This window comes from Fukomys damarensis, unplaced genomic scaffold (genome assembly GCF_012274545.1).
Source record: "Fukomys damarensis isolate Sample0158 unplaced genomic scaffold, DMR_v1.0_HiC HiC_scaffold_18, whole genome shotgun sequence".
Taxonomy (NCBI): domain Eukaryota; kingdom Metazoa; phylum Chordata; class Mammalia; order Rodentia; family Bathyergidae; genus Fukomys; species Fukomys damarensis.
The window spans coordinates 44,642,307-44,668,271 of record NW_022900930.1 but is presented as its reverse complement, the minus strand read 5'-3'; the positions used below and the strand labels follow the sequence as shown (position 1 = coordinate 44,668,271).

Here is a 25,965-nt window from a genome sequence, read left to right as displayed (position 1 = left end):
ATAAAGAAGTAACTTTTTATTGTGTATATTTGTATACGCTAGAAGTTTTCAGATTCACTTAAACTTGGGATCTTTTATGAAGTGTAAAATTTGAAATTTTTAGGCAAATCTATTTCTCTAGTATTTTATTATGGATGCCTTTATATATATGATTTTAAAACTCTTTCCAGTTCTACCATTAGATGAATGTGTTCAACATGAGTGCAATAGATAATTTTGAACATTTACTAAAGTCAGGCACTGTTTTGAGGGGTAGTGGGAACATGACCACAAGGACAGACACAGTCCCTGTCCTAGGAAGATGATAGACTTGAATTAGACAGGTAAGAGAAGGCTTTCTTGCCAGATGTTTTTTTAAACGTCTTTAGAGCTTCATTTTTGTGCTAATGGGTTTCTTTCCCCAGGCTTCTGTCACAGAAAGAAGTTAGCCAAGGAAGCATAAGGTTGTTATCCAGCAAAACCAATTTTGTTTCTACCTTTTATTGAGCATACCCACCTCCAGAAAGTGTTAGTAGGATTTCAGCTAGGATTCGAGCCCACGACCATGTTACAAAGTGTTTCAGTTTTGCTCCTCGAATCCTCTCAGGCCCCTCCAGCTGGACACGGAGGGTTTTACTTAGAGATTTTTTTAAATAGGATCTCTGTGTTTCTTCTTTTCTGAGTGTTTTGTGGGTTAGGGATTTTTAAAAATTTCATTCCTCACTCTTGGTTTAGGTATATTTTTAGGAGCTATGTAATGACCCTTTTCATTTACTTTAAGGAATTTTTAATTTCTTTGCCTTCTTGAATAAATATTCCCTCAGCTGTTCAAGCAGGAATTCAAAGTATGGTAGGAAATGTTATGATAATTAAATATTTGGACACAACACACAATATTCAGGAGGTTCAAATATTTGTTCTTTTAATTGCCTTTCTTTTTTCCCAGAATTTTTAAATCTTTACTATCACTTTCCCACACTCCCTAGTAACCACTTATTTACTCTCTACCTCAGAAAGTTCAATTTTGTTTAGATTTTTCACATCAGTGATCTCACATATAGAATCTAAAATTGCTTTTGTAATCAAACTATTTAACAAATTTAATTGGGGTTAAAATTTTTGAAGATCTTTAAATTACACTTTGGTTTTTTTGTTTTTGTTTTTGTCTTTTTTTTTTTTTTCTGGTACCTGGGATTGAACTCAGGCCCTTATGTTTGTGAAGCAGGTGCTGGAACCACTGAGCTAAATTCCCAGTCCTTAAATCACACTTTAAAAAATTTTTTTTATTGTCTTTGAATCTGAGAGGAAAGTCTCTAAAATTCCAGTGGACAGTGACCAAGTAAGAGTTGTCCTATATTCTCACTGTGCTTTTGCATTCTCTAGGTCCTTCTCTTTTTCTCCCCCTTTCCTTGCTACTGGTCATCCCCCCAGCATGCCTGCCGCAACTATGCACACGTGTGAGCATGAGTGTATGCGAACACACACACACACACACACACACGCACAGACTTCTAAGGGTTTGTCTGAAGAGAATCTTAGGGTTGACAGTACACAATATATCCTTTTTAACTTGAATTTTTAAAATAAACAAAGATGTTTTTGTGGTGCCTCAAGTATCGCATGGGACATATGCATGCTAAAAGAAAAGTTTTTTTGCTCCTCTGAAATCAAAATTTAGCTGATCCACTCTTATCTTTGTTAGCTAAATCTAACAACTGTAACCTTGTAGTCTTTAAATGCACTCACCCAGGATTTTGATTAGTGACACTATTTCTAAGAATGGTGGCCATGATTAAACACTATCACCTGAATGTACACAGAAGAACTCATCCCCTACCTGGGCCCCACACATCCATGCACTGCTCTGCCAGTGTGGGGCACCTCCCCAACAAGCAGTAGCCTTTCCCGTTTTGACAAGGGAAGCCATTGACTTTGAATCTGTCCTCAGGGCAGTGACTAGATTTCCCATCACACATTTCTGGCAGGTCACACTCATGTTTTGCTGATCTGCACACGGTTCCAGCCTTTTTCAACTGCAGATAAACAAAAACAGAAGGTTTTTATCCCTCCCCCAAACACCTTTATTCAAATCCTTCACATTTTCTATTTGGCCTTTCTGGACATGGTAGTTGGAAGGGTAACTTTCTGCACTGTATACATTAAAGCTGTCTTGTTGTATCACTTCTGTTGATGTTGGTCATCACCTGAAGTCTTTAAGCAACCAACATTGTGAATGTGTAATGTGCACATAAACTCAGTGATGAAAACTTCAGAAGAAAATCGAGCCACATCTCAGAAGCAGAGAAGGAAGCTATTTCTCCCTTTGTTGATAGCATCCTTGTCAAGATTTTCAAGATTTACATCTGCAACTTCAGAGCTTTACTGGATCTTCTGTATTAAGGATGATAGTTTTGTAAGTGCCAGATTTGCAATTGGCATAAGACTTTCCCAAGCATTAAGTTTCTTAATCTTAACTCCTTTGATTATAAGTTCAGATATTTCTTTTCAACTCACTTCTTCCTATGGAGTGCTTCATCATGAAGGAAAAATAACCAAATATTTGCTTGATATATTAACTTCACTGCAATCTGTTACTGCAAATCTTGCTCCTATTCTCTCAGAGAAACTTTAGTAAAATAAGTTTTGACATTCATGCAAATCTGAGGAAACATGTCCTTTCCTAGCTGTACAGGCAGGCATGTCCACTTGACAGTGACTATTTTGATTTTTTTAAAAACTTAATTGTGTATATTTGAGATATAAAACATGATATCTTAATGTGTTTGTACAAGGTGGAATGATTGCTACAGTCAAGCAAGTTACCATATTTATCTCTTCATATAATATGATGGTTAATCTTGATTGTCAACCTGATTATTTTGAGTCTCATAGGACTTCTGGGTGTGTCTGGATGGGTTATGGGGGAGTGGCCTTGGGGAACACATCCAGCCCTGGGCCCTTCCTCTCTGACACTCCCTCTATTTTCTACATCCCCACATGCCATGAGTTCACTGGGTTTCCTCTGTCGAACCCTTACACAATTATGTTTCTGCTTTGGAGCCAGCCCACCCCAGACTGAGCCCTCTGAAACTGTGAATCAAAATATTTGTACCAAATCCTATGTATATTACACTGGTCGCTTCTTGGACTTTTGGCTACTATCAAGGTATATTATATCATATCATGATCTAGAGCCATCATGCTATCTATTAGATCTCTAACTTAATTCATTGAGTATAATTACAACTTTGGGCCCTCTGTGTCTATGTGCACATTCGTAGATTGCTCATATACCTGAGATCCTTCAATGTTTCCTTTCTGAGCCTGGCTTATTTTCACCTGGCATAATATACTTCAGAATTATTCCAGTTGGTCACAAATTGTGGCCATATTATTTTGTTCACATTCTGTCTGATTCTCCTTTCCCCCTAAAAGTAAAATGAGATTCTACCCAACTTGCAGTGTTGTTGAGTGATTAATAGGAGTTGTATGTAAAGAACTCACACAGGAAGTGTTTAATAAGTGTCATTACTTTACCCACTTACTATGTCATCTCATAGTCACTGAGATATTAGAATAAAAATGTTTATAACTATTAAGATAAAATGAATTAATCTTACTTGGCATTTTTCACAACATTCTTCTGATGCACATTGAAAACCTGCTTTGATTTTACATGTTTTAGCATCACAGCAAATGTTGGTACATTCCTAAAAAATACCAAAAGCAAATGTGTATCATGGATTACTTTTTGGTCCTATTTCAGCACAATTCATAACACTCTTTAATCACAGATATTTCTTTGGTAGAATCTAAAATGATTTTTAGGAAAATTAAAAATGAGTCATAATTACAAAAATAAATAAAAATTTAACATTTCAATAAGACTCTGGAGCAACTGGTCGTTTGTATTTGTCTGAATTCTCCTTACACCTTTTTTAAAACTTAAATATCTTTTTAAAATATCTTTCCTCCAGATCCCACATCATTACTCAAGAAAATTCTATTCTTCTGGCTAAAATATGAGGGAAAGAAAGGAAAGGGGCAGTTTTAAATTCAATGCATCTAAAGAGTTCCAATACATAATTGAGTCAACTCATTTGTTATATACCTATCCAGCAGTAAATCAATCTCTAGAATTTACACTGAAAAGCTGAAAGTGTATTGCTTTATATAAGTCTGACATTCAATTCTATTGAATTTTGTTCTGTCTCTCTGCTTTATTTCCAAGAAACCAGAAACCTGTGCTTGTGAGGAGATGGTAAAGCTCCGACCTTGGATGATTTTCCTTGCAATTGTCCAGGTGTCTACACAAGAATGGTACCCTTGGAGTGTTCTTTCCGGTTAAAAGTCGAGCATTCGGTTCAAATGCAAGCACTGAGAAAGGTTAAGCTTGCCGGTTGGGTGAATTAATTTGTAATCCTCTTTTGAAGTGACTGCAAAGCTAGCCCTGAGGATTGACCCATTTCTCCCGTGGATTGTTAATAAGCGGTAGTGAAGGGCTGCTTCTGAATCACAGCAGCACTGTGAGCTGCTGCATCCTGAAACGGTCCAGGACATGCCAGATCTCCACTGGTCAGCTCTGTGAGGCTGGACAAACCTTCTAGTCCTCCTCTGTCAGCCCTGGGACAGTGCTGGCCTAAAGTGATACTCAACGAGTCATAATAGTCACATGAAAAGTCCTCCAGGGACACCGATTAGAATGGGAAGGATGAGGACACAAATCCCAAAGTAGTGAAGGGTAGCTTTAAAAAAAAAGCCTAAGAAGAGATCCTGAGGGACAAATTAAGGAAAATTATTAAGCAATGCATACACTTTCTATATTGGAAAGACTAGCCTGAGACATACTTACCAATGAGAACATCCAAAATTATAAGAAATATGCAGTTTTATAGTGGGCCATATATTTTTATACTTTATCTTCTTAACAACTGCAAAACAAACTAAATCATTTTGAAAAGGCTTTGGTACTACCTCGGGGGTCCCGCAGTCACAGTCCTCTCCCACTTCTACTAACTGGTTCCCACAGGATGGGGTGGATATGATGTCTGTGGATAGTGGGATATTAAACAGGCAACTTGATAATTTATCTTCAAGGAACCTGTCATAATTGGCACGGCTACAGGAACTGAAATCCGTGGGTATATCAAAGCTGTGAAAGCAACGAAAAAGAAAACAGAATACTATCATTCTTGGCACACAGAGGCCAGTATCTGACAATGAGTAGCTATACCGACAGCTTGTTCCCAAAAGAAAAACAGTTCTGTTGCACAGATCAAGTGCTACATCATGAGCTCACTTGTATGCCTGAATTAATCTGAGTTGGACTCATTACAAAACACCTCCAGCTCAACAAGAAGATATGTACATATCTCAAAATGTAATATCCAGAACAGTTTCACTAAAACAAAAATGCTGCTGGCTCAGCCAGGTGAGATTCAGTTTTATATCACCCTGGGCTACCAAAAGAAGCAAAATAATTTATTCATATATCTTAGAATTCACTTTCTCTTATAGTAGATTCAACTAACAGCGTCTTCATCCCACCAATAAAAAAGAGTTCTAAAGTTTGACACTACCTGAGAGAGATCAGGTATATGACAGCCATGCACACATGTGCTGTATTGTGAAGGGACATGGGAAAGTTAAGCTTGGCTTTACAGGGCTGGGTGACAAGAACAGAAAAGAGGAAATTAATATATAAAGGAGACTGTGAAATCTTTTAAAAATATGATTTCCTAGAAATAGTATCTAGGGAAATACAGGAACATGTTACCTCTTTTCATAAACTATTTTCACCTTTCTGTGAGAAGTTCTGTTTTGAATTTAAAGTTTCATCAAGAAACTGTTCCCTACCACCATCCCTCTGAATTCATGGAAATTTGATAAATACAAATTTTTTTGATGCAACATCTTGCAGATGAAGATAAAAGGATGAGTGGCCTCAGAAGCAAAGAGGCACTGTGTTTAAGCCAAGTCTTAGTTAATACAAAATACTATACATAGATCCAAGGTAAGGTAGTGTTATATAGATATGCCAGTGAATAATTCAGTTATTAAATTAATGAATTTTAGAACTTGAGCGAAGTTTAAAAGGTGACCTAAAGAATAGCACAACCCAAAATATATCAAAACAAATGCATGTGTGGCTTTTACCTAAAGAGTCTTACCTGAGTGTTTTATTCATCACGCAGACTGTGGACGGGCATTTGCAATTGTAGGAGTCATGAATCATGCCAAGATTGTGACCCATCTCGTGGGCCATTGTCCCTGCCACTCTAAGATGATTGCTGCTGTGGTCCTAAGGGTAAGAATGTGGAAAGAGGGTCTCTGGTTAGCACTTGGAAGTATCACTCAGAAGATGTGTTCTCACAAATACATATTCTTTCTGTTAGCCAGTAGCACGGAAAGATCCAGTTCGGTATTAGTGCTCTCTCTCTCTCTCTCTCTCTCTCTCTCTCTCTCTCTCTCTCTCTCTCTCTCTTCCTCCCCCCTCCCTCTCCCTCTCCCTCTCTCTGATTCTTTTGGTGTTGAATACCCTTTTCAATATATAACAGGCCATTTTCTCTTCCAATTTTATAGCAATATCTTCCAAAGTAAAGGATATATATATTTAATTTCTGTTTATCCCATGAAGCCTATCAAAAATCCAAACTCATAATATATTTACTAAAAATAATTGATTCCATTTCTACTAAGGATTCAGAAAGCTAGAAAGAGCAGTATTCCTGTACTAATCCAAGAGAAAATAAACAATTATAACTTCCTTTTCATCCACTGTAAATTGCAGTTTCAATAATTCAAAGAGTTTGTGAAGTATGCATTTTAAATGGAAGCTAGACAAGAATATCTCAGAAAAATGAGACTGACAGAATTCACTCTATTACAGGAAACATTTTGGGGGTACCAGGAATTGAACTTAGTGCCTCACATTTGCCAGACAGGTGCAGTGCCACCGAGCTACATCCCCGGCCCTTACAGGAAATGTTTTTCAATTCATTTTATTGGAACAATTTAAGCATACATAACATTCACACTCATCAAAAGGAATTCGTACCTGTGCATAGCATATTTGATTCCTATTTTTCTCCCAATCCACTGGCCTCCCTTCTACACACCTCCTTATTTACAAAAGCTTTGTTTCCATTTTTCATTTGTTTCCATTTTCTCTTTTCTCTTGTTTTCCCCCTTCCCTTTCACAGTTTTGAACAACTTCTTCATGCTTCACATTATCTATTATGGGTTTTGATCCTTATTTAGCCTTTCAGTTTCTCACACCAGAAAGACAATGCCATATTTATACATATGTTTGATTCATTTCACTTGAGTATAGTCTCATGGTGCATCCATTTAGCTATACATGTCTCATTTGTTTTTCTTTATGGCTGAGTAGTATTCCATTGTATTAAAAAAACACAGCTTTTTTTAATCCATTAATTAGTTGATGGGTATTTGGGCTGTTTCCAAGATTTAGCTACTACAAACTGTGCCGCTATAAACATGGGTGAGCATATGTTGCTATGGTAGGATGCTTTTAATTCTTTTGGGAAGATACCCAGCGGGGCAATAGCTGGGTCAAATGGGACCTCTAGTCCTAATTTTTTTGAAGAGCCTCCACACTGATTTCCACAGGGGTTACGCCAGTCTACACTCGCACCCGGAGTGGAGCAGGGTTCCTTTTCCCCCACCACCCTGCCAGCATTTATTGTTGGTTGATTTCTTGATAGCAGCCATTCTTTGAGGCATGAGGTGGGCCAAAATTGCTTTAACTCACTTCTCTCAGATGACCAGCGATATCAAACATTTTTTCATATATTTATTTGCCATTTGGCTTCTTCATCTGAAAAGTGTCTATACATTCAGATGCCCATTTTTGGACTGGGTCTTTAAATTTGGGTGGTCTGCTTTTTAAAAATTCTATATATTTCTAGATATTAATCCTTTATCTGAGGGACTACTTATTAAAAATTTTCCCTCTCTGTGGGTTGTCTCTTCACTCTGTTGGTGATTTTTTTTTTTGCAGTGCAAAAACTTTTTAATAGGATGAGATCCCAGTTGTTGATTCTTTGCATTATTTCCCATGCAATCTGGGTTTTGTTAATAGAGTCTTTGCCTATGTGTATGTCCTTAAGAGCTCTGACTATTCCCTCTTTCAGCAAATTCAGGGTTTCGGTTTTAACATTTAGATTTTTGATCCATTTTTATTTTAGTTTAGGGCATGATTAGAGACGTGGTTATAGTTTTAGTCTGTGGCATGTGGAAAGCCAGTTTTTCCAGCACCACATAAAGAGTATTTCTTTCCTCCAGTGAAATTGCTCAAAACATTTTTTAAAGGCTTGTTTGGAAAGAAAAAAATATAAAATCAGGCAGAAATTTAAATCATTATAAAGAAATGAAACGTTGCTTGGAAGTTGATAAAATGAAGTTAAGTGACACGTAAAGATAAACTCCTGGCAAATGTCAAAATAAAATAAAGTTATTGGTAAAAAGCTAAAAATTGAGGTAAATAAATTACTATTAAAACATTCAATTAATCTTTTAAAAATCAAATAAAGATTAGCAGGAATGGAAGACAGCTGACAAGATGATAATTTTAGCCCCAGAATGTCACTTATTATATTCCATGTAAATGATCTCAAGGTACTAAATTAAAAAAAATTTTTCATATAAAATTAAAAAGAAATATTTAATTATCTACTGTCAACCAGAAACTTTCTCTAAATATAAAGATGTACCATTGAGTGTGGTGGTGCATGCCTGTAATCCCAGCACTCAGGAGGCTGAGGCAGGAGGATTGCTGTGAGTTCGAGACCAGCCTGGGCTATATAGTGAGTTTCAGGTCAGTCTCAACTACATAGTAAGACCCTGTCTCAAAAAAAAGATAAAAAAAAAACATAAAAACAAAAAACAAAGATGTACCAAGGTTATAAATACAAATAAGGCAAAGGATTTATCATGCAAATATTACCTAAAAATGTTACAGTAACTATATTAACATTAGATAAAGTAGACTGTGGAACAAGTAAGAGTTCGGATACATCAGGATGGCAGAATGGTGGTAAAAGGGTTATTTCTTCAAGAATAGCTAACAATTGTATATGCCTAACAAGAAAGCTCCAAAATTTGTGAGGCAAAGAACTTATAGAATTGAAAGAAGAATGGAAAACCTAGGGCCAGGGATTTAGCTCAGTGGTGCCGCTGCCTGCCTTGCAAGCCCAAGGACCCGAGTTTGATCTCCAGTACAAAACAAAATAAAAATTAAAAAAAAGAAAGAAAGAAAGACAAAAACTGTAAAACATATAATTATACCTAGGTACTTCGGTACTCTCATTGTTCATTAGAATTTAGAAGAGCTGACCAACACTAAAAATTAACTCGAAAGAATTAATTATTATGAAGCACTCTATTCAACAAATAGCAGAAGACACATTCTTTTCAGGTGTATATGAATCACTGATGAAGAACAAATCTCAAAAATTAAACATATTAAAGTTATACAAAATACCTTTCAACACATAAAAATTAATTATGGCAATGATTATAGCACATGTGTAAATGGTATATGATTCAAAGAAGGGAAACCCCAAAAAATTAGAAAATATTTTGAATTTAACAAAAAATGTAAGCGTACATATCCAAATACCTTGGATGGAAATGAAGGTATGCAAGTGTGAAAATTATTGCACCATGAAGAAAATTTGGATAGTGTAGAGAGAAGAAAGCGGGTAATTAATAAAAGAGCAGAAATTGATAAAATTAAGAGAAGGAAAACCATAGAAACAATGAAACAAAAAGTTGTTTCTTTGTGAAGATCAATAAAATAGGTGAAGATCAAGACTGATCAGGGCCAGGGATTTAGCTAAATGGTTCTGACGCCTGCTTCACAAATGCAAGGACCCGAGTTCTATCCCCGGTACCAAAAAAAAAAAAAAAAAAAAAAAAAAAAAACAAAAAAAAAAAAAAAAAAAGACAGATCATGACAAAAAGTCACACAAAATTAATATAAATGAGAGATGGCATTACTCACAAATTACACATTCATAGGATAATAATATTATCAATAAATGTGTGCCAATTTAGATAGCTTTCTTTAAAAACAAACCTGCCTAGTAATCTGAAGAGTCTTAATAGTCTATTAAAGAAGTCAACTTTGTAGTCAAAACAGTTAACAAAATACATTCCAGTCCTACATGTATTTTCTGGCAAATGGTATCAAGCATTTTGAAAGGAATAATAACCACTCTGCTCCAATATTCCAGAAAATAAAAGAGTCAGGAGCATATTGCAATTCATTTTATGTGGCCAACTTTTCTGTGATGATAAAGGAAAAAAATAAAACAAAACACATTACAAGACAATTACGTGAACACACCTGAATGACGCCAACAGAATGATACGGCGTGCACATCGAAGACAGGAAAGCAAGGCCCACTGTTGCTCCAGAAAAGTCTGTTTTGCTATAAGAGGGAAAGGGATTGATGGAAAATTAGTGACGGTGGACTGTATTCTCTAGAGACAACTCACTCAGCATTCTAAATGGAGAGGTAAGAGACAATCATATTGTAATCTGTTTAAAGTTTCTCTTCAGTTTTTGATATTGTATGAGGCATTTTTTCTATGGTGTCTTTTCTATCACTGGAAATCCAAGCACTTGGAATTAATCATATTTAATATTTTGTATGTGATTCATGATTGTTATATTTTCCATTCTGAAAGGTATCTCTTGCCAAGATGAAGAAGTTTTTGGTCCTAGTAAATGCTTCTTTCTACACAATATCTCTCTGTACAGATGTTGTTTTGTATTTTTATTGCCACATATTTAAATAGTTAAAACATGTGGACTCTCTTTCAAATTTATATTATAAAGTTATGTTTACTTCTACATTTGTGTGGCATCCATTCTCACTAGTAATACATTTATAAGAGCAACATCTTTCCTCATTCTATAGTTATGCATTTTAGTTTCTCTTCTTAGTGAATACTGCAAATTTAGAAAGTACTATTCTTACCAATTGGTAACTTTTGTTAATTTGCCTGGTAAATTACAAGAGTTTCAATTTGAAAATGAAGGAAAAGGGTTTCTTTTGTCATATCTTTAATTAGTGTTTTTATCCTATCTCTTCTATGAATTATTATCAAATCATCAGTATCACTTAATAAAATAAATAGTACTTGGATCAAAAGTAAGAGTATATTCAATATATGAATATTGGGAATGCCTGTCAAAACTTTAATTTCTTATGAATGAACCCTCTCCTCTTATCTGTGTCCTGAGATACAACTTGCTTTTCTAAGGCTTTGAAAATCTAGGCCAGATACCACAAAAAGTGCAAAGAGGCAAATCCATACATACGTGATTAACTGAGCAATATCATGATGCTTTCTTCGAAGGAGATTACTCCCCCTCCATTTAGAAAAGTTTTCCAGGGTAGAACTTATATTTGGAGTTATCTTTATCTTATCATCATCAGTCCAGATTTCTATCCCAACTAAGGCCACGTGAGCATTGAACTTTTTGTAAAGCTGTCCAAAAAGAATACACGGCAGAGCAAAAACTTAAATGGTGATATTATCTTCTAATATCCAATACACTATATCTTAAAACATTCACAGCAAACCTCTCCAAACATGTTTGGATGCAGAAGTTACCATCTTTTGACAAACACTAAAATCCCCATTCTCAGGGTAAGATAGATTCCCCTACTTTTAGGCTGTAAACTCCTTTTTGTGGAGCAGACCATACGGAAACAAATTTTTCCTGCTTCTTGGCCTCAAGAACTATTATCACTTTATGTCAACAGTTCATTATTGTGGCCTTACTTGAAGTACACTTACTTGCATGTTGGTCAATATTCTTATTGTTGTGGTATTTAGTAAACATTTAATTTAAATATTTGATTTAATATTTAAATGTCACATGGTTTTTCTTATACAAGAGATCCAAAATGTAGATAATTTAAAGAGCAAAATGAAATAGACAAGTTAGGAGATGGGGAAGTAAACTCTAGAGGGATGCAAAGGGGGCCTGAGGATGAAGGACAGGTAAGAGAAGGCAGTGGATGGTGGCACAAGTGACCAGGATGAGATGTGCATAGGTATCAATGTCTTGAGACAAGCGCACTCTCTATGTCTCACGAACATGTACTAATAAAAAAATCAGTCATGCTGTCTCAATGCTGCTTTAAGCATTAGAGAAGTGAAGATACACGAAAATGTCCTACATCCATGAGTATGAGTTCAATATAAGCTAAGTGGTTGCTATGGTCTGTGTGTGTGCCACTGCCCAAATTCACATTTGCAACTGTGATCCCTAAAGTAATAATTCTAGGACCCGGGCAATTGGGTGCTGATTAAGTCTCCTCAGGAATGGGAGTGTGCCTTTGAAAGAGACCAAAAAAGGAAGAGGAAAAAAAGGGAAAGAAAGAAACCACAGAAGATTTTTTAACTACCTGGAAACTTAGGAACACACTTCTGGACAGTCACTGAAGGGGTTACAGAAGGATTCAAGGCAAAAATTAAACAATTCCTGGATCAAAAGTCAATGCAAATACATCACAGCAAAACCTGTGGGACACAGCAAAAGCCCAAGAGGAATCAGTGCAGTCATATTAGAAACAGAGCGAGTTCACATAAGTACCCCGGGGAAGAGCCTCAAAACACTGGAAAAACAACAGTCCAGACACTAACCAAGATCAGAGTGGAAACTAAAGAAACTGAAACACACAGACACACACACACACACACACACACACACACACACACACACACAAGAATCAAAACACCAGATGTTTGAAAGATGAACAAAAAGATAAATCCTTAGACAAACTTAGCAAGAGAAGAAAAGACTCACATCAATGCAATAGGAAGTGAAAAAGGCAAAAGCCCAGTGGACCTCACTGAAATCCAGAAGATCACTTCTAACTGCTGTGAAAAGTTGTGCTCCAACAAACTGAAGTTCTAGAAGAAATGGACAGATTCCCAGACTCATAAAAACTAGTAAAACTAAACCAAAATAAATAAATAGAAATTCTAAGCAATCCAATAACAAATAATAAAATTAGTGGAGTAATAAAATTCTTATGAACTACGAAAAACCCAACGACTGGTAAACTCTCTAAGACCTTCAGGGAGGTTACCATAACAGTACTCCTCAAGTTCTCTCGTGAAACTGAATGTGAAGGAGTACTGCCAAAATCATTCCTAAGAGCCAGAACCACTCTGATTTCAAAACCAAGCAAAGATCCAGCTAAAAAAGAAAATTTTAGGCCAATCACCTTAATGAACATAGACGCAAAAATCCCCAATAAAATGTTGGCAAATAGAGTGCAAAAAAGCATCAAAAGGAGCACACATCACGACCAAGTAGATTTCATCCCAGGGAGGCAAGGATGCTTCAACAAACACAAATTAGTAAATGTAAAACACTACATCAACAAGCAAGAAAAAATTCACACAATCATATCATTAGATGCAGAAAAAAGAGCTTTGACAAAATCCAACACCTACTCATATTTAAAAATAATTCTTGAAGAAAATACATCTAGAAGGACCTTAGCTCAAAGTGACAATCTGATTCATGACAAATCAACAGCCAACATTATACTACATGGGAAGAAACTGAAAGTTTCCACTCTAAAATTAGGAACAACACAAGGATGTCAAGTACAGTAGTTGCAATACTAGCCAGAGTTTTAGGAAAGAGAAAGAAACAAAAGGGATACACATAGGAATGAAGAAATCAAATTATCATTATGTGCAGATGACATGATTCTTTACGTAGAAGACCCAAGAAATTCTACTGAAAAGCTTTCAGAATAACCAAATTCAGTAATGTAGTAAGACAGAAAATTAACTTAAAAAAAAAAACAATATCATTCCTATATACCAATAGAGCTCTCACTAAGAAAGAAATTAAGAAAATAATTCTATTCTCAAGAGCATCAAGAAAAATTAAATACTTATGAATTAACCTAACCAAGGAGGTGAAAAGTATAGAACTCTGAAAAAGATTGGTGAGAATATCAGAAAATGACAACATATCCACTGTCCTTGTTAGACAGAAACAATATTGTCATAATGGTCATACTTCCAAAGCTGATGTACAGGTTCAATGCAATCCCAATCAAAATACCAAGAGCATTTCTCAAGAATGAGAAAAAAATACTTCTAAAATTCATAAGGAAGCAGAAGTGACTCAGAATAGCAAAAACATTCCTGGACAACAAGAGCAAAGTGAGAGGCATCACAATCCTGATTTGAAGTTATATTACAAAGATATAGTGACTGAAAACAGTATGGTATGGGTGCGAAAACAGCATGTGTGGTGCAAAAACAGAAGAGTGATCCAATGGAACAAAACAGAGGACACAAAAGGAACCACAGATACATTCAGCCACCTGATCTTTGACAAAGGGGCCCTAAACACATGCTGGAGGAAAAGATGGCTCTTTAACAAATGGTCCTGGAAAACTGGTTATCCACACGCTGAAGATTGAAGCCAGAAACGTTATTTCTCACAACATACTAAACTAAACTAAAAATGGATCCAACAACCAAGTACTAAAATAGAAACAACCTGCTGGAAGATAAAATCAGTAAAACTCATGAAGTCATAGATATAGACAAGGAACTTCTGAACAGAACGCCAAGTCCACGAGAAATAACATAATAGTGAGATTACAACAACCTAAATGCTTCTGCACAACCAAGGGGACAGTACATAGATTGAAGAAACAAACTACACAATGGAAATTTTTTTCTAGCTACACCTCAGACAGAAGACTAATACCTAGAGTATATAAAGAATTCAAAACTTTAGATGCCCCAAAATAAAACCCCCAATCAAAAAATCGACAATGGAAATGAATAGACACTTTTTAGAATACAAAATACAAAAGGCCCACACATAAATGAAAAATTGGTCAACACTGGTGTTCCTTAGAGAAATTCAAACTAAAGCAACACTGAGTTGCCATCTTCCTCCAGAAAGAATGGAAATCATCATCATCAAGAAATGGAACAATAACAAATGTTGATGCGTCTCTCTCTGATAAGGATGAAACCTTGCTCCATTGCTGGTGAAAATGTAAATTTGCACAACCATTATAAAAATCAATATGGAGCTTCCTAAAAAAAATTAAAACTAGAAATTGCATTTGACCTAATTATTCCCCTACTAGTCATGTTCACAAAAGAGTTAAAGATATTCTATCACAGTGAAACATGCATCAACATGTTTACAGCTGCACAATTCATAATAGCTAAATCTTGGAAGCAGCCTAGATGTCCATCAGTAGACAAATGGAAACCGTGGTGTTTATAAATAAAAAAATACTATTCTGCTCTAAAGGATGAACAAGCCACTTTGGAAACATAATGTTAACAGAAATAAATCAACCAGAGAATCTAAAATACCATGTGGCTTCTTTCATGTGAGAAATCCGAAGTATAAATATAGAGCAAAATAAAAAGCTAGATTAAAGAACACAGGGAGATAGATTTTTTTTTTTTTAAATGGGAATGGGACCAGAAGACCAAGGGAAAGGGAAGGGAGGAAGGGACAGAGACACAAAAAAGGTTTAAGATGTGCCACGTACATGTACCAACTATCCACAACGGAAGTAGTAGTTAAGTATTACAAACATATACTAATAAATTAAAGATCTCCAGCAAAGGTCTTGTGGGGAGGAGATGTTCTCCTAATGCCACTCTTTTGTGTAATTTGTGCTTCATTTCTTCACTCTCTTTTACAGCAGAACAGTCTGGAAAAGGTTTTCTGAATTTCTTTTTTTTTTTTTTTGTTCCGGGAATCAAACTCGGGTCCTTGTGCTTGTGAGGTGAATTTCCTATCTCTAACTCTACTAATCTCACTTTCTTGGCCTCATACTTACTCTCGTACCCAACAGAAACGGGGTTTGTCTGAGGGGCAAATAAACCTTATTTTGTCAAACCCAACAGCAGTCCTCAGTTCTCAGGAGAATTTAACGTCACTGACCATCTCTTCTCCCTGTCTGATCCTTGTTACAAGATCTTCCCTTTGCATCCCTCTACCTGCTTGTCTCCTTCTTAGTCTCTGCAGCAGTTTCTCCTTTGTTAAGATCTCTATTCAAAGACACACTCCAGACTCTCAGGCATTTCATCTACTTTTCATTCAGTCTTTTAATGATCTTATAAAGTGTTGCTTAGATTTTTTTCCACATAGTTTCCAATAGATACTATTGTAGGCTTTGTTGGTTAGATGACCTCTGTTTCAACTACTTCACCACTGTATCACAGAAGTATCTATACATAAAATATTTCTTTTAAATAATGCGACTGTGTTTCAGTAAAATGTAATGCTATTAAAAGTGATGACACAGTTGACTCATAGGCTACATTTTGCTACCTCTTGTCTCATGCTGTCTCTAAGCGCTGAAGATGTAAATTTGTAACTCCTCTCAGATCTTGTCCTTGGATGTCAATCTCTCATACCCGACCTGTCAGTGTTTCCACTTAGGGGTGTAACAGACACCTCAAATGCTGTCTGTCAACAGAATCTCGGTCTTCCCTCCACGGGCACCATCCGTTCCTTACCATTCTTTGTCTTTCTTGAATCTGCTGAGGTTGAAGTCCTTCATATCATCTCCCTCTTCTCCCACCTCCTCCTATCTCCCACCCACCCTGTAAACCCTGTTGACTCTGTCCATGGCTTGGCTTTTTCTCATCAAATCCCCATCGCCGCTTTTCCCAGGACATCATTCTCTCTTGCCTCGAACTGGGGCACGACTGTCCTGCTGGCCTTCTCCTTTCTGCCTTTGATTCTTTGCAGTTTATTTTTGGCATAAAGAACAATACAACCTTTTAAAAGCATAATAGCTCAGGCTCTTCAGTGTCTTCTGCACTCATGGGTGAGACAGAGCATCACCGAGAACTACAAAGGGTGCTCAGGTCCTGCTTGCCCCTGCTTGTCACCTCTCCGCTCCTCTCGGTCTTGCCCTGGCCTACTCCATCCCAGCCACAATGGCTTTCTTGCCTTTTCTCAAATCCACCTGGATTCTGCCCTTGCTCTACCCTCTGTCAAACATTTATTTTTCTATCATCTGCAGATATGAAGACATTCCTGAGAGTTGTTCATTTCAAACTATATGATCAATAACTAATAAATGCATAATATTTAATTAATGTATATGTTCACTTTTGCTATAAATTGGACTAGCGTATCTACAGAACATAATTAACAACTGTACAACTTGAACAGGCTTTTGAAATCTGGCAGCTCTATATTCAAACCTTATCTCCATCACTTTGTAACTGTGTGACCTCAGGCAAGTTACTGTTTAAGTACTATAGCTAAAATCCAGTGGGTATATGTTAAGCTTTTGTAATATTTTGGGGCTCTTTTGAAGCTTAAACAAGGTGGTGCATATTACAAATGCCACAGTGTCAGAGATGAGCATAGCTTGGTGTTTGTTTTCCTCTCTGGATCAGCTTTTTATGAGATTTGATTTTTAACATTTTCTTAGATTTCAGCAAAACCAAAAGCATCCAACAAAACTAAAAATAGTGAAGCATTTCATAAACAGCTCCATCATATGATAGAAGCACTCAATTAAGTAGCAGAAGTTGTGGTCACTCTTGGCAGAGCTGGTCAGCAACATGGGACTCAGGGGCTTTGATTTCCTTCCCAGAATCACAAATATGCACAGAAAAACCCAATAAAATGTCAATTAATAAAATATATTGTACCATGTTGACGTAATTGGCCATCTCAAACACCCTCTTTCTTATTTCATCTAGATCTTCATTATACCTTTTATACTAAAAAATACAGAAATAGGCATTAATAGAAATTAATGTAATTAGAAAGTAAGAAAAGCAAACTGACATATAGCTTATCAGTGATTATAATTATTATTAAAAGTGGGAGCCAAATTGACTCCTTATTTCTCAGCCAAGTCGAGGCACTTCGGAAATGTAGATTTTGTTTTCTCTCTTAAGGAATATGATCAGTGTAAAACTCTTAGAAATTATTCCAAATATATTTTCAGAGTGACTAGCACCAAAATTTACCTTTTTCCAAAGGTTCCATTCACTTGACTTTTATGTTTATTACTCTGTGATGAGCATCAAGTCTAACTTACAAGTGTCTGCTTTATGGAAGACAATCTGATGAGAGAACTTCATTGAAAATTAAATTTGGAGCACTTACCACAAGGGAAGAGCATTATAGTGTCAAAAATTAAATGTATGCATGTCATATAACCTGTCTATTTCTGAACAGAAGTGATTTTAGCACTTAATTGTGAATATCAAATTTTATATGTTCAAAATGATTTGTAACTCTAGGTCATATTCATGATTTTTAAAAATTGGCATGGACATTTACTATATCACATCACAAATTTATGTAGAGACCGATTTTAAAGAACATAGTTATCTGATATAATTACCTCAGCATTGTCCAGGACCAAATAATACTCTATGTAATTCCTTTGATTCTGGTTCTTCCGAACATCTAACTTCTGAAAAATAAGTAGGACAGTTACTACGATGACATCTTTCTCTGAAAGAATCCTTCTGTTATTTGGCATGTGTGTTTGCATAAGAAGTTAGATGGTATCTGTGAATAAGGGCAAACAATATTACCAGTTTAATACTCAACGGTCAGGATTATCTGCAGGCAAGGCTCAGGACGTTAGAGCTAGATGGGACATGAGTAATATTCTAGTGTGACAGTTACGTTTTACCAAACAAGTTAAAGAATTTTTTTCACTAGCAGGAGCTGGAACCAGACTCCAGATTTCATGAAGAGTAGACTTCTGCCACTATTGGGCCATGAAATAGAGAAGCATCGACTTCAATGTATTTCCAGTGTATTTTGTTTATTTATTTATTTGATTCATTGTGAAGTAGCTTTTGTTTCTTTCCTGATTGATATACACTCCCAGAGGCACTGCTGTATGTCCTCTGCTTTCCTCTCCTCTTGCAGGATGCAACTCTTCCCCATGCTCCATGATTCCCTGTTTTCTGTTCTTTTCTTTCCAAGAAAACCCCCAATCTTTTTACAGCATATTGTTTTGTTGAAAAGTAATAGATCCGGTATTCCTCCTAAAAGATAAACTGTTCAGGTTATTAGAGTGCATTTATGGAAGTCCTGTTAGGTTATTCAGTTCCCATTCCAGAAAGAAATTCCTGACAGTTGACTTTTAGGCATTACCTAATAAGATACACATTTACCTCCCACTCTCCATTAAAACAGAATATCTATTAATGCTTGCTATACACTGTCAGTGCTCACCACAGCGAAGCAGATTAGGTCACCTGCCTAGGGAGCTCACAAGAGACAGATGTGTGCGTCTATCAGAAAGTAATCAGTATTATGGAGAATTCAGCGAGTAATGTGAATTTGTGTGCAATTAGGTCTTTATTTCAGAAAAGATGGTTAGCAAAAGTTTCTTTAAGGAATTGTCCTATAAGATGACTTTTAATAAAAAAAAAAAAATAGGTAGCCAAACAAGAAATGGAAGGAGGAAGGGAGGAATGGAAAAAGGATTTGAGAAAAGAGTGATAATTCAAGGGAAAAAATGGAAACGGATTTTGTAAATGGAGAAGGGAGGAAGGGTTGAAAAGGGAAGGGGAACGGGAAAAAGGAACTGAGGAAAACTACACACAAGCACACATTCTCAGTGATGAATGTTATCACTGCGTAGGGAAAAGAAGTACTAGTAAAAAAATTTAATGAGAAGCCAAAGAAGCAAAGATATTCCAGCAGTGAAAACAAATTAGTGAAAAGACTATAGGGCAAATCATATCGGTATATTTGAAATATAGATAAGAATTTGTTGTCAGAAAAAAAAGCAGAAGGGACTTTTAGTATGTGTGAAATATAGACTGGAGAGGTTGACGTGTATGAATGGTTTGGCTTTTATTAAATGGAATAGAATATCATTGAAGGGCCTTAATGAGAAAAGGGATGTGGCGTGATTTACAATATAAACCATCAGCCAGCCTGTTTTATGCTAAGTGGACTCTCGAAGGTGGTACTGAGAGGAAGGGTAGGTGGAGGCTGTTGCCATGGTGACTGTGGGATGGCACCTGGAGCCATCAGAAAAGAGGAAAGTGGAGGCGGAGGCACATCCTGATTGGTGCCCTACAAGTGGGGTCGAAGGAGGAGGGAGTCAAGGGTACTTTCCAGATACAAACTCCAGCAAAGGGTCACCCATGGTCTTATTAACAGAGGAGGAAGAATGAGAGGCAAGTTTTGTCTGGGGCTCAAAAACTGAGTTTGCAATAGCAATTGGAAACAGCCCAAGTGTCCATCTACTGGAGACTGGAGAAAGAAAATGTGGCTTTTCTGTAAAATGGAGTACTAGTCAGCCATAAAGAAAGAGAAACTAGAGACGTTTATAGCTAAGTGGATGTGTGTTGTGGCCATCCTCTTAAGTGAAATGAATAGGACACATGTGTGTAAATACCAAATAGTTTTTCTGGTGTGAAAAGCTAACAGTGTAACTAAGGTTCAAAATGCATAACTGATAATATGAAATAAGAAGGAAGGGTCTAAAGGAGTGGGGAAAGTAAGAGCGATAGGGGAAAGGAAAGAAGGGGAAAGAAAAAATAGGAGAAAAGGAAAAAATGGAAACAAAGTCTCTGTAAATAGGGAAGGGCGGAGGCGTGAACAGAGAGGGCAGGAGGATGGGGAAAAAATAACTGAGACACATCATGTAAAGGTGCAAGATCCCAGTGAGGAACATACCTGTACTGTGTACCTAAAATGTACCAATAAAATTAAAGAAAAAAAATGAGAGTTCTGCTTTTCTGTGTTCTGTCTGTGATAATTAGAATTTAAATGGTAGCTAAATAGGTAGTTACTTATAACTCTCTGATCTTTAGGGGGGCTAAACATATATGTAGTAATTCAGATAAAGCAAAGAGAGTGAGCCGGATCTGAGCTTTCTAGGTTCCTCCACTAGTATCAATCGGTGAGCCAGAGAGGGGCAAGAGAAAGGAGCTTAGGCAGAGGAACAGCAGCGAGGTGAGCGAAAGCCAAAACAACACATCACCAACACAAGGGCGTCTCCACATGATTCCCAAAGAACTGAGACACAAAGACAAGCGGCCTAAACCAAGGTGTGTCCAGGACTGGTGCTTCTGGGTGCTTAGATAATGCTGGTAGAATGCAAACCTACAGCATGCACCCGAAGTTTTCATCAGAACAATTCTTGCATTACTTAGAGATTCTGAGAATATTTAAGAGATGATTGGATTTGAAGTAGATTCTGAAGGAAACTAAATTAATAATGGCAAAGGCATTTTAATATACACTTAAGAGTTTAAAACAAAAGGCTGCATTCATTTCTTTTCTGTGACTGGGAGCAGAATTTCATACAGGAAAGAACATTCTAAGCTACCGTAGGCCTATCCTGTGTCTGTTGTGCTCTCTGTTAACTTGCTATTACCGTGGAAGTCGTTTAAGAGAGATTTGTTGAATACATACATAAACTTAGTGGGCTATGTCATCTGAAAATAATAATAGTTGCACACTTTTGTGACTTGTTATAGGCAGCAGAGTATTGTGACTTTTGCCTTTTCCTAATGATAGGTATTACATTTTAACATCTTTTTAACTTTTGCACATAGTTAATCCGTAAGTACTGGTTAAATGAGCCATCCGTATACTGGAATGTTTTATGATTTGTGTCTTTATAATCTACTAATTTCAACAATGACTAAAACTGTAAGTCAGTTGCACTGCTAGGCCTGGAAGCCCAGCAAAAGTAAAAGACAGGATAAATAATAATACATAAAGCTGTACGTACCAGCCGCCTGGAGGCAGACAAGAGCACATCCCGTGATCCGTGCGTCCATGGCACGTCGTCCATCCCACAGCTGTGGTCAGCCTGGCGGTCGCGGGGCTCGTCCCTGAAGAGCGCATGCTCCTGCTCATCGCGCTGTGCAGAGCTCAAGGGCTCGATGAAATACCTTCGGTCTCCCTGACTGAAGTAGCCCCTGAGGTAACGAGAAGTCAGCTTCTGGACGAAATACTCTTGCATTGGGCTGGTACAGGTTTACAAGCACCAATAATGATAGACTACAGTGAAACATACAGCTGGAGATGCCTTTAAATGCTATTGTCTAAACTTCTGCTCTCTATATAGAAACAGGACCTGTTAAGGAGAAATGACTATTGAAATATCACATAGCCAGCCGTGTCACTTCTGCCAATAAAAGGGACATTTCCTGTCTCAGCCTGGTGTTCTTCCAATTTTCATCCTGTGTCTAATTTAAATGTGCACAGAAAAGTGTGAAATTTTGAAATCTTACACCAAAAAATAATTTTTTGCTAAAATCCTAAACCTGTTGCTTATTATTTATGAAAGGAAAAATTATTTAAATTAATTCAGCTAGCCTTAGTTTTTCCACCTATGATGCTGATATGATGATACCTGCTAATATGGCGATGTCATGATTGAAAGAGATAACAGCTAAAGCAATATGGTTAATTCCTTTTCTACTCTTTATGCTGAATCTTGAGCTAAGACTCAGTCAACTATTCAACAGCCAAGACCACAGACAGAGAATTTAAAAAGAGTCATGATCTCTTCCCTCATAGACATAGCTCAAATGGGAAAAGCAGATATACAGTGAATAATCAAGGAGTTTATATAATTATACAGTAAACAACACACATAATTGGGACAAAGAAAGAAGTACAAGATCATTTAAAGGGAAACTAGATTGAGTGCACACAGAATTGGAAGATAGCAATGTTTGTTTGCAGTAGCTGCATGCAGGGCCTTGGAGTTGAGGCAGGATGGTGCAGTAGAGAGAGAATGTAAAGAACAGAACACTCTCTGGAAATATTTTGAAGATATCATCAATATGTCTGGAGAAGGGATTGCTAATGGAAGGCTGCAAGAAGTCCTCAACGAAGTAGCTTTCTGGATTGGGCAAGTGATCATTTGATGGTACCATTGACTGAGATTCCGAGAACAGAAAACATTTCTGAGATAATCATTATTTGGACTTAGGGCACATCAACATCGAGATTCCTTATGGTATCCAACTGGAAATATGGGAAAGGAAATTAGACAATCAAATCTGAGCATTAGAAGTGATTCTAATTGTGGACAGATGCACAGGAAGCCATTAACAGACAGAAATGGATGGTACAGGTGTGAATAAGACAAGCCAGGAAAAACTCAAGTTGGGGTGAGGGTAACAAGGAACTTCCATTCCCTAATTGTAATTCTGGTTCTGATACCTTGATTCAAGAGCCTGCACTTTTAAAACTATCAAACAAATAAAAACACCTCTCAAAGCAACCGAGATGTGCAAGTGATATGCCGGTACAAAGAAGAATGGTTATGTCTTTCAAATCAAAAATTTTCCACACTTAGAATTCATGCTCAGATATTATGGAACTAATTATACTTAAGATTCATAGTCACGTCATTATCACAGGCACGTACGAAATCTTAACAAAGTCTTACCTTAGGCCCCTACATGTACTGATGCTAGCGTCAGAAACTTTTTCATTAATGATGCGTCCTTGATAGTAACAATCATCCTAAGGGAAGGGAAAGGGATCTTGTAGAAGGAAATATTCATGGTTTTCAGGCTCTCCCATAAATCTGAATTTGAAGTCTTGAAATGGGACTTAGTATTCTTTCAAGCTGTTTTCTACCAGACAAGAGACAACTTAAAAGATGCAAGAAGGCACTTAAATATAAGTTTTTTTAAGGTGAAAGTATTTAATGCCAGTTAATACTCCAAAAATACTCATAAAGCATTCATTACACATTGGTGTTGCTTAAATAAGACTGAAGCATTAAAAACTGTTTCACAGACACCAAGCTTTTATTCTTTAGCTTCAATGACTAACAGCTCACTAAATTTTTTTCTAGGATCTTCTAGATTTTTTCCCCAAATGGAAGGTTATTCATAGTTCATTTTTATATCTTAATTCATCCAGAGATCTCCACCAGGTTGAAATGCATCTGCACACCATTCTCTCCTTTCACCTATAATGTTGTTCACGTGGGTCTTCCGTGAAGGACTGATCTAACTGGGGACAGATGAGGTGATGTGGGCCTGTATAAAATCTTGTATCATTGTTTGACAAGGATACAGCAGAGAAAGGACCTTCAAGATGAAAGCATGGCTGAACCCTGTCATGCGCTTATTCTGTAGGGGGATCCAGGATGGTCATATTTATGGAACACACAAAACCCTACAGTTGCCACAGAGGAGAAAGACTTGAGTTTAAGGGAGGTGATCAGAACGGGCACAGAACTCCAAAGTGTTTAATTCTCTGTGCTACTGAAAGTTACTCTGAAGAAAACAATATTTAAAAGAAAAGCCCACTATCTTGAAATATGGAAAGGGTTACTAGGGTTGCCAAGGAAAACCATTTTGCTGAGTAAAATACGAGTTATTACTGCAGAAAAATAAATCTCAAGGCTACAAATGTCGTTTCCTGTCTATTGGCCAGGCAAGGGCACTGAGCTAGGTCTTCGGGTCACATTCCCATTAAGAAGGAATCTAGTAGACTTTATATACCATGATTTGTGGGCTTGTGGTGACCGCCTTTCCAGAGGAATTATAGTATGTTTCCGTGTAGTTTGATGAAAGGAGATTCCTAGAGAAAGTGGGGGGGGGACATAGTTACTCACAGCAATAGTGAAGCCTGATAATGAAACGAATTATTTCAGGGTGTACAGAAAAGTTGTAATTCGCCAGCTACACCTTCAGACCCCTCAAGACAAGTATAAGCAAGAAAAGATTGCTTAACTTGGAAAAACAAGCAGGGCAAGGACATTCTTGAGCAGGGCAGAACAGAGCTGCTTCCTTGTGGGACTTTGCAGGCTCCCTGGAGGAGGGACTTCAGGGAGATGCAGAGCTGAGACGGTCACAGTTAATAAAAGTGAACAATGTGTTAACAAAAAATGCTTCTAACTACTCTGGGATAATTACACTTTCCCCCATTGTCTTCCCAGTTCCCAGTGACTTCGGACCAGAGATCACTGGGAATGGACTTGAATTGAATAGCTAGGGGCCTTCTGGCATTTTTACTAGGCTTCTTGAAATTCTTTCAGTTTTAACCAAAAATAGGAGCCTTTATGTATGTATACAGTCACCCCTCCTCTCCATGGGTTCTACACTCTAGTTTTCAACCCACCAGTGAGAGAAAATATCAGGGGAAAAATATTGCATTTGAACTAATCAAACTAATGACTTTTGGTGTCATTGTTATTTACACGATTTTATATAAAGGACTTGAGCATTTGAGGGTTTAGTAGCCTTGAGGTGTCTTGGAACCAATCCTTTGAGGATAGGGAGGGGTGACTCTGTGTGTGTGTGTGTCCATCTATCTGTTTCCGTGTGCAGGTGTATATGAGGTATACATGTCAAATTCAAATTGAAGATATTTAAGCTGTATGATGTGATGATTTGATACACAAATTCATTACAAAATCATTACACAACTAAGCTAGTGAACATATCTGCCACCTCACACTTGTTTGTATGTGTTGAGAATACTTAAGACTTACGCTCTTAGCAAATTTCAAGTATAAGATAAATACTACTGACCATCAATGCTATGCTGTGCAGTAGATATCATGTCCAGCTGGAAATTTATACCCTTTGGCCCACACCTCCCCATTCCCTTCTTCTTCCCCCAGGCCCGCCAGGCTTTGTTTCTATGAGTTGGGCTTCTTTGGATCCCACACATAAATGACATCATGCAGTGTGCTTCTCTCTTCCTGGGGCTGGCTTACATCACTCTGTAGAGTGGCATACAGTTCCATCCATGCTGTTGCAGATGGTAGGATTTCCTTTTTTGAGATTCAGTAATATATCACTGCATGCAAGTCTGCACATACTGCAATTTCTTTACTCATTCATTTATCAACAGACACTTAGGTTGATTCCATACGGTGTGAATGATTAGTACATTGGTTTAAAAACAGGCAAAGTGAGAGGAAAAAGGCTATATATATATAT

At 37.0% G+C, this 25,965-nt stretch overlaps 1 protein-coding gene across 1 annotated transcript in view; it reads right to left on the bottom strand.

Annotated features, from left to right (window-relative positions):
• The window catches only part of Adam28 (ADAM metallopeptidase domain 28), a 52,898-nt gene that overhangs the window by 17,057 nt on the left and 9,876 nt on the right, over window positions 1-25,965 (bottom strand). Inside the window, exons 4-14 of the mRNA XM_010625177.1 lie at window positions 24,520-24,598; window positions 23,451-23,527; window positions 21,777-21,966; window positions 18,408-18,479; window positions 17,704-17,775; window positions 11,333-11,502; window positions 10,352-10,436; window positions 6,150-6,280; window positions 4,954-5,131; window positions 3,600-3,689; window positions 1,817-2,012 (exon numbers count right to left, since the gene is read on the bottom strand). Coding sequence (XP_010623479.1) covers window positions 1,817-2,012; window positions 3,600-3,689; window positions 4,954-5,131; window positions 6,150-6,280; window positions 10,352-10,436; window positions 11,333-11,502; window positions 17,704-17,775; window positions 18,408-18,479; window positions 21,777-21,966; window positions 23,451-23,527; window positions 24,520-24,598 — 1,340 coding nt within the window. The remainder of the gene's footprint in view (window positions 1-1,816; window positions 2,013-3,599; window positions 3,690-4,953; window positions 5,132-6,149; window positions 6,281-10,351; window positions 10,437-11,332; window positions 11,503-17,703; window positions 17,776-18,407; window positions 18,480-21,776; window positions 21,967-23,450; window positions 23,528-24,519; window positions 24,599-25,965) is intronic.